Genomic DNA, 8,789 nt, shown 5'->3' with positions numbered 1-8,789 from the left:
ATGAAACCCTGCCCCAAAGAACGTGTGCCCGAACTCCGCCGGCCTCATAGACTCCTCCAATTATCGAACCACCACCACAAATGTCACCACAATCATGACCACATGCTTTGATACCAATTTTTAGTTGGTAGAATTATATCACAAGAAACAATATGAACACGGTGACAATGGTACATCATTTCCAACTCTCTTCTTTTATTCAGTTGCCCAACAACAACCTGCCATACACAACTTGACTTTGCAACAAAAAAAAATACCTCGCCCAAACATTTAACTAGCTACGGGCTCCACGAGTTTGATCAAACCGACTTTACGAATTAACTCTAACTAATCTACTTGACAGAAACACCCTTAGCTTCACCATGGCCGAAAGGTATCGATGGAGATCACCACATGCGCGCGTGGCTGGACGGGCGTCTGTGCCCTCACTTTTTCTCAAGCTTCTTCGTAGGCAGAAACACTGGCTTCTTCTTAGGCGGCGCTGGCTTCTTCTTGAACGACGTTGGCTTTTTCAACGGCGTACGGCTTGACGATGCATTCACCTTCTTAGAGAGATCCCCTGCAGGTGGCATGATGCGATCTGCTTCTCTTCTTTTTCCTCCACTTCTTCTTGGCTTCTTCTGGTGTTTGCTTTGCTTCATTTGGGTCGAGGAAACTTGCAGTAACTGCAGCATATATATAGGCCGGAAGAAGCACATCTGCCAAGAGAGAATGGTTTGGTGGCATTGCTGGTGCTAGTCAGTCTCTATTGTTTTGTTTGGATCCATTCTTAGTGGTGGACGGATGTTACAGTTGGGTCAATAGTCGTGGTCGTTGCCGCGTTGATCTTCATTTCTTATACATTTGAACCAGAATTAGCGTTAGGTTAAGTTTAGGAAGCAGGTGGCTAATAGAGTAAGAATGAAACGGATAGCTAACGATGTTCTTGTGTTGTTTGTTGGTACATGATAAAGTTATAAGATGATGGCGACCTCCCGATGGAGCAACAGAGATTGATATAATGTTTGTACAGCCAGGCTTGGTTGTTCAAGAACTGGACGCCGTGTAACTTCTTTTCACTTCTTTCTTGATACTTTTATCTTCTGCTGTAACTTCTAGTCTTGATTCCCCTGTTTTTTTTATTGTTCATTTAAATAGATAACTGCTCATGCTAAACGGTAGTCTTTGTTTCCCTGTTGATGAAATAGGCAGAACAACTGCCAGTTCTCATAAAAATATATACTACTCCCTTCGATCTATATTACTTTCGGACACGCTCGGCGTCAATGTCGACAACACGCACATGCGGATGTGCGAAGCAAGCTCGCCTGCGGCCACCATGCCATGTCTTTGAACGGGGAAGGGCGTCGGCCGTGGCGCGTGATGGGGGGCAGGGCCTTGAGCGGCGGAGTGCGCCTACCCGTGGGCACTACTGTTAGGTAATAAACCACGGCGGCCGCGTCGGGTCCGTGGAGTGTGTGCGTGAGTGCGTGTGTAGCACGGGGGTGTCCGTGTGGTAAGGCTGGTCTGTTGGCGAGTGTGGGGCGCGTTGAGCTGGTCTGTTGCGGGCTCGCCACGACCCGGACGTGTGCGTGCATGTCGCGGGTGTGGCCGGAGCGGGCTGGACCCAGCCCTCCGACTGGGGCTGAAACGTGGGGTGCGTGCCGTGGCATGACCCTGGGTATAAGAACCCTCCCATGTGCGTTGTAACAGTGGTGGCCGGCGTTGGTGCTCAAGAAAAGTGTCATTCGAGTGGCGGGCGTTCGTGCGCTAGAAAACCACTGTGTCGAACACACGCCGGCGGCGGCCGAGTAGGACTTGCCGTTGTAGACGGAGACCCCCCGTAGGACCTTGGAGGAGTGCAGCCTCGAATCTTGGACACCTCCCGAGCTGGTCTGGTGGGCCGAAGTTGACGGCCCAGTTTCGGAATAAACTAACCGTGGCGCCGCTCCGTTCCTATGTTTAGTACCACACTGCTCGGCTAAGAAGGAACTACGCGACTTAAATGGCCCGGTGCTGAGAAATCCATCGCCGAGGACGCAAAGCTCATTTTATAGCTCTGCCGAGGCAAAGAGCTTTCGCTACGTACTTCTGGCTGGGCCTGTCCTGTCGGCCTGTAACCCTTGGTCACCCTCGCTGTGTGTTGGGAGTTAGAAGTATGGTGTGATGTCAGACTTTTTATTTTTTTTCCTATTTTATTTTTGCCCTCTCTTTCATTCTAATGTGTCAGCCTTTTTTTCAATATATATATTTTTCCCTAATATTTTCCTATGTCATATTCTTAGTACCTTTTTTTTTCATTCTATTCATCGATGTCACGACACCACAAAGAACAACACAAGAAACAAAAACTACATCCAGGTCCGTAGACCATCTATTCATCAATTGGCATGCCTCTGGCTTACATCTCACAGGCTCGAACCAATCGAGTTTACAAATTTATTAATTTACTATAACATAACTAATCTGGTCTCAACGCACTTAACTTCATGGAAGATGGACGGTGTACATGGACGGAGATCATCAGCGCGTGCTCGAAGCAGTTGGACGTGTGGGAGCAGCACGACTATGACTTGTCATTGCAGATAAGGGCGGGGCCGTCGTCCTAACCGTTCTTGAGGTTGACGCACCTGGCTGCAGTCTCGTCGACCGGTTTGATGCCACCGTTGCTCCTGTTGACGTTCTTATGCTTGCGGATGGAGTGACTCTTGTTGACATCCTTGAGGTCGTAGAAGGAGCCACCATCGCTGATGCCGCTGACGTTCTTGAAGTCGGATATATATTTGCCCTTGTTGACGTTCTTGAGGTCGCATTTGTATTTGATGTTGTTGTCGTTGAGGTCACGTACCGATTTGCCGCTGTTGACGTTCTTGAGATCACGTGCAGATTTGTTGTTGTTGTCGTTCTTGGGGTAGCGGGTTGAGCCGACGTTGCTGATATTCTTGAGCCCGCGGGCTGAACTGCCATTGCTGACGTTCTTGATGCGGTGGAGGAAGCCATCCTTACTGATGATCTTGAGGCCGTAGGTGTAGCCACACTTGGTGACGCTGTTGAGGCCACCAGCAGAGCCACTGTTATTGATGACGGTCTTGAGGTAGTCACCGGCGTTGGTGTTCTTTGGGTTGTGGGCGGACCCACCGGTGACCTCGCCTTCTTCTGACCGAGAAACCTTCCTGGCAACATGACGCGATCTTCTTCTTCTTCTTCTTCTTCTTCTTCTTCTTCTTCTTCTTCTTCTTCTCCGTTTGTTGGGTTGAGCTGAGCTGAGTGAGGTGGATGTGGTGTTTGCTTTGCTCCGGTTGGGTTGAGTAGTTGGCAATGTATATATAGGAGAATAATGGGTTGTTGACGTGTTCGACCGTCAGTCTCTTTTGTTTTTTTGTTGGATATATGTAGTAGATATGCATATTCAATGCATGCATTAGTTATCGACGTATGCAGTTGGTCAATGGTCGTGGTCGTCGCCGCGTTGGTCTACCTTTTCTTATAGGGAGTACCTAGAACTCATCTAGATGAGACGTAATTTGGTCTCATTCACCTGAAAAACAAGAACGGATACAACCCATGCCAGCACACACGCATCTTATAGCATCACATCCAGTGGCTATAAAAGATGAATGAAACCAAATTAAATCTCATCTAGATGAGTTCTAGCAAAAGTGTTTCTTATACATCAGAATTAGCGTTAGACGGAGAATAGGCAGCAGACGGCTAATAGACTAAGGGTAAAATGTACTGTTACGTTATACAAAAATTATAAACAACATATGCATGATGTGGTACAAGCGCGATCCATCTGCGTGTCTATTGTTTACTGGTGCCGACTCGGTCGCGGATTGCGCACAAGGCATGCTACGCACTGTCACTAGTACACAACTCATTCCACACGGTTTCATGGCCGTGTCGACGATCCGTCGGTCATAGTGCATGCGTAGATGGTCTTCTATGATTTGGTTGTCTGCCAAACGAATTGTGTGACGACACTGGAGACTCGGGACGCAATTTATCTAGTTTCAGCTCCCTCAATGGTGTTAGAGCATCTACAGTCGGATGCCTCAAATTAACCTCAAACGCTTGGGCGGACGGTCCGGTCACTAACCGGTCATGAAATTTCGACTCAGACAGGCGACTCAGACAGGCATCTCAAATGACCAAGCTGTCCGGCGCCCCTCATATCCAGCCCAAATATAGGGCGGATATGGGGCGGCCCGGGCGCGCCCCGGCACGTCCGGCCCACCCCTACCCCACTCCGTCCCCACAAATATCCCCAATCCGAAAATCCTACATCACTCTGCTCTCGCTCTGTCTCTTCTTCTCATCCTTCGATTTCTCCCATTCAATCCAGTTCAACGACTCCGGCGACCATGTCGAGCTCTGGCAGCCGCTCCGACTCCCAATTCGACACCGGCGAGGAGCTGGTCCTCCGCGTTGCCCTCAAGAGGTCCAAGGTGGGTACGGGTGCAGATCCGGACTGTTGCATTGCGTCTTCCCCGTCGGCGAAGCAAGGACGCCGGCACTGGCCACTCCCGGTCTGCGCGCAGCTCCGCGACGGCTGCGCAGTCCACGCCTCAGACACGTCGGCCGCTGCTCCACGCGGGCAGTGGTGGGTGCTAGAGCCCGCAGTGTCGGCCCGGACTCGCACGCTAGAACCGGAGGCGCGTGACGCCCGCCGTGAGATGCAGCGGGCATGTGAGACGGACACGACGGAGAGTCTGTGCGCCTCTACCGAGGGTTGCCGGCGAAGCCTAATGAGGACGAGTGGCTCCTCGCTTGGCTCTACCGCCGGTCGATGACCACGGCGCCTCGTCGACTGATTGTCCTCTCCGACTTTGAATCCTCCGATGTCGATGACCACGGCGCCTCGTCCGACAACTCGGACGATCCTCCACCAGTCGCCAACGCCGACAGCAGCGCCGTCGACCAGAAAGGGAAAGGGCCGGCGAGGAAGTGGTGAAGATTCATCTTCTCCACTTTAATTTTAAGTTTTAGATGTAGTTTCAACTTGTTCGTCATATTATGTGCATTATGTGAACTTTGACTATCTTTTGAAGATCCAGCTGTGATTTTTTGATGAATGGATTGTGTATTTTTATGTCCGTTTCTATGTCCACTCATGATCTATAATGTATCTATTAGTGTTGCATGGTTTAGTATGGATATAGAGGATCGGATATGAGATACATGGATGTCAGGATGTGGACAACAAAATTTGTGAACTGACCAGCATTTTAAGGGCCGGATTTGGCATGTCCGGCTGTAGATGCTCTTAGAGGCTCTGCGTCACTATTTTTATGCTTTTCCACTCTATCGTCCACAATTCTTCATCGCCAGCGATGTGTTTCAACTACCACGAAAAACTCACGCACTTGAGCTCCCGACACATTACAAGAACTCACATGCATACTTCACAATGGCTCCTAAATAACTCTGCCATTTCCTCCGTGCTCCACTGAATTGTGGTCATCTACCGCCTCACTCGGGACATAGTCCTCACCGTCTTCTCCTCATTGCTCTGCCGAACTATGATCGCTTGGCCCGAGGTACTGGTGTTTGCTCGCCTCCTCGGAGCTAGCAAGCCCGGATTTTAATCTTAAATCCCGCTTGGTACTAAGACTACTCACAGTGGGAGTAAAATAGGTGGTAACATCACATATATCTAGGCAAAATAGATGATGTGGTAAAGTAATTAATGAAGAAAGAGAGTCATATCGTAACATAGTTAGTTACTGACGTATAAGTAACATCACACATATAAAGGCAAGATGAGTCTATAACCTAATAAATGAAGTGTTACATGACAATACATATATATTACACCCCATTATAGAGGTAGTAAAATAGACTAGTAACATATGCATATTACTAGGCTAAGTTACTCCCCATTATGCCTAGTCTAATTGTTGGGTCTCACCCATGCATCGATCATACCAAAAACACACACATAAAAATGTTTTCTCGAAAAGCTCTCCTAAACATAGGTCTCATGCCTCTCAATTTCTTTATTTCTCTCCTCATTTTGTAGAACCAATGTTTCTGACTCAAAATACTAGTCAAGTATGACTTAGACTCACAAAAAACCGCGTGAACTAACTAGAACACAAATTATCCAATTAACACTAAGGATGCTAATCAACTCTCTTGAGTGAAATGTGTCATTAGTTCATTAACTCGAACTGATTGCACAGTTTAGGCTAAGAAGTCCAAAAGTGCATGATACAGTCCATGAACCCGTTTATTTAATAATTAAATAAGTCCAAAACTGATTAGGTGAGAAACAACGGTCCATGTGGCTGCCGCGTTGGCATACCTTGGACTGGCCATAAACTGATTTAATCTTTAGAGGGGCATTTTTGCAAGAGTGCCTATGGCTCGCTCAAGTTCCACTAGAATGTTATATATGTTTTGCATACAATGATTACAGAGGACATTATATATTACAACGCTTTCTTTTAGCTGCTGATTGGTATTTATACTGTAACTGGAGGAAAAACTATTATTAGCTACTACAGGTAGCAGCTTGCTAGAGTAGTAGCAGGCATTGCGAAAGTGCCTTTCTGCTGCCGAGCTCATTTGTGCTTGGTGAACAGTAAAATCGAAAAAAATAAAAAAAATTCAAAAAATTCCAAAAAAATTCTCAGAGAAACATTGACAAAAGTTCTAAGTGCTTGCAAAAATTCATCATGAAATCACATTCCTGTAAGGCGTGGCAAAAAAACAAAATCAGCCTCCAAAATGCTTTTGAAAGTAGCATTTTCAGAGTACCGATTTTTTTTTTTTTGCCACGCCTTCTAAAAATGTGATTTCATGACGAATTTTTGCAAGCACTTAAAACTTTTGTCAATGTTTCTACAGGTAGCAGCTTGCTAGAGTAGTAGCAGGCATTGCACGTACATATGATTCTTGTCTTAAAGTTATACATACAATTCCTGTGAGCGGTCCATGGTATGCCAACGTGGCAGCGACATTTAAATTTGATGCACTTTTTTCAAATTCAATAAATTATGTTCAAATTTATCAAAAAAAACTGTGAACTTTTTTGAATTCGTGATTTTTTTTCAATTTTTTCTCCTTTTTCGTTTTTCTGTCAAATGCGATCGATTACATGGGCCGGCCCACCAGCGCCGGCGTGTGGGCGCCCGGGAGCTTCCCTGACGCCTGAAGCGCCGAATATAGGAGCTCCCGATGAGTTGTGTATAATGTTATTCCAACTGGCTTTCCGACCTAATTAAGTTCTGTAATGGATCGACCACCTATTAGTGTTGGGCCTTTTTAAGCTTTTAACTTGAGACTGCTAGACGAAAAACTGTCGGCGACTACCAGGGCTATATACGCCCACTGATTCGTAATAGGAATCGCCTGCAGGCGACGTCTAGTGGACTAGCCCAGTTGCAAGGTGTCGTACTATGTTTTCTTTTTCCCTTTTCATTTTCTTTTGTTATTTATTTGGTTTCATTTCTTTTTTCACCGAGTTTTTTGGTTTTCCTTTTTTCCTTGATTCTGCATTGGTTTTCTTTCTTTTCTCATTGTTTTTTTTTGTTTTTTCTCTCATATTTATACTTTGCTTTTCTTTTGTTTCTTTCTTGTTTTCCTACGTTCTCTTTGGTTTTTTGCTTTTCTTTTCTGTTTCCTTGTCTGTTTTTATTGGTTCCTTGTTTTCTTTGGTTCTTTATTTTCTTTTTTTCCATACATGTCTTCTTTTTTCTTAGTACACAATGTACCTTTTTAGAAAACACGTCAAACATTTTCATGATACACTTTGGATATTTTTGAAATACATGATCTACATATTTTATTTACATTTGTTCCAAATACACGTTGTACATATTTTAATGTAAATAAACATTTTAAACCTCTAGTGATGTTTTTTTTACATTTTTTGAAATCCGATGAACATTTATTTGTCTTATCGGAATGTTTCTTTAAAATTGACACATGCATTTGTTTATACGTAACAAACAGTATTTAGCATATGCAAAAAAACTGTGTTTGATAAAACTTTTTCGAAAATGCCAGAAAAATATTTTTAGAACTCATGAAATTTTAATTAGATTGTATATACGTTTTACTCAATTACATGGACGTCTTTTGTACATTGCAAAAATAGTTTTAACATGGCATGTACATTTTTTTAAAAGACTTAACATTTTTTAAATGCGACATACTTTTTCTACATGTCTAATGGATGACTAAGATTTTATACATTTTTATGTAAAATATATTTTGTATTATATTGTTATTTAATGGGTCTTTTTTCCAAAATTTGATTGGAATTTCAAAAAAATCTTCCCTTTTTCAAAATTTGTTAACAATTTATATTTTTAAGAAATGTTCTAGTTTCATTTTGTTCCCCAAATTATGCATTTAAAAAATGTTCGCAATTATCAGAAAAAGGGTTGCGCTTCAACATTTTGTTCACAATTTCAAAAAATGTTGTTATTGTCAAATTCAAATAAAAATGTGCTTGGCTTCCAAAATTGTGTGCGCTTTAAAAACAATTTTTTTTTGCGCTCTTAAAAGATGCTCTAATTTTCAAACATTATTTTCTTACTTGATCACAATTTTCCAGAAATGCTTGAAAAACTAAAAAAAGTTTCGGATATGCCGCTACTTCTTAAGGTTTTGCGCTAGTTATTAGCAACTCATACATGTCAGTCCCACTAATAGCAATGGCAACTCACTCGTGACAGGCCACGAGATCGGTATAGATTTTGTGCGTATGTTGCGAGCCTATTTGACTGAAAATGCGTCTAATAGGGCCGGATCCTATACAACGCATAGGTTACGCGCTCGCGACGTAGCGTGCGCACCCC

The 8,789-nt window shown here is 44.1% G+C and overlaps 1 protein-coding gene across 1 annotated transcript in view; it reads right to left on the bottom strand.

The window, feature by feature from the left end:
* Positions 1–2,502: 2,502 nt before the first annotated feature.
* The window catches only part of LOC119336802 (cell wall protein DAN4-like), a 7,228-nt gene continuing 941 nt past the window's right edge, over positions 2,503–8,789 (bottom strand). Inside the window, exon 2 of the mRNA XM_037608877.1 lies at positions 2,503–3,129. Coding sequence (XP_037464774.1) covers positions 2,503–3,129 — 627 coding nt within the window. The remainder of the gene's footprint in view (positions 3,130–8,789) is intronic.

This window comes from Triticum dicoccoides, chromosome 7B (assembly GCF_002162155.2).
Source record: "Triticum dicoccoides isolate Atlit2015 ecotype Zavitan chromosome 7B, WEW_v2.0, whole genome shotgun sequence".
Classification (NCBI taxonomy): Eukaryota; Viridiplantae; Streptophyta; class Magnoliopsida; order Poales; family Poaceae; genus Triticum; species Triticum dicoccoides.
Note: the sequence above shows the minus strand (reverse complement) of the source record. Positions and strands in the feature narration are given on the sequence as shown.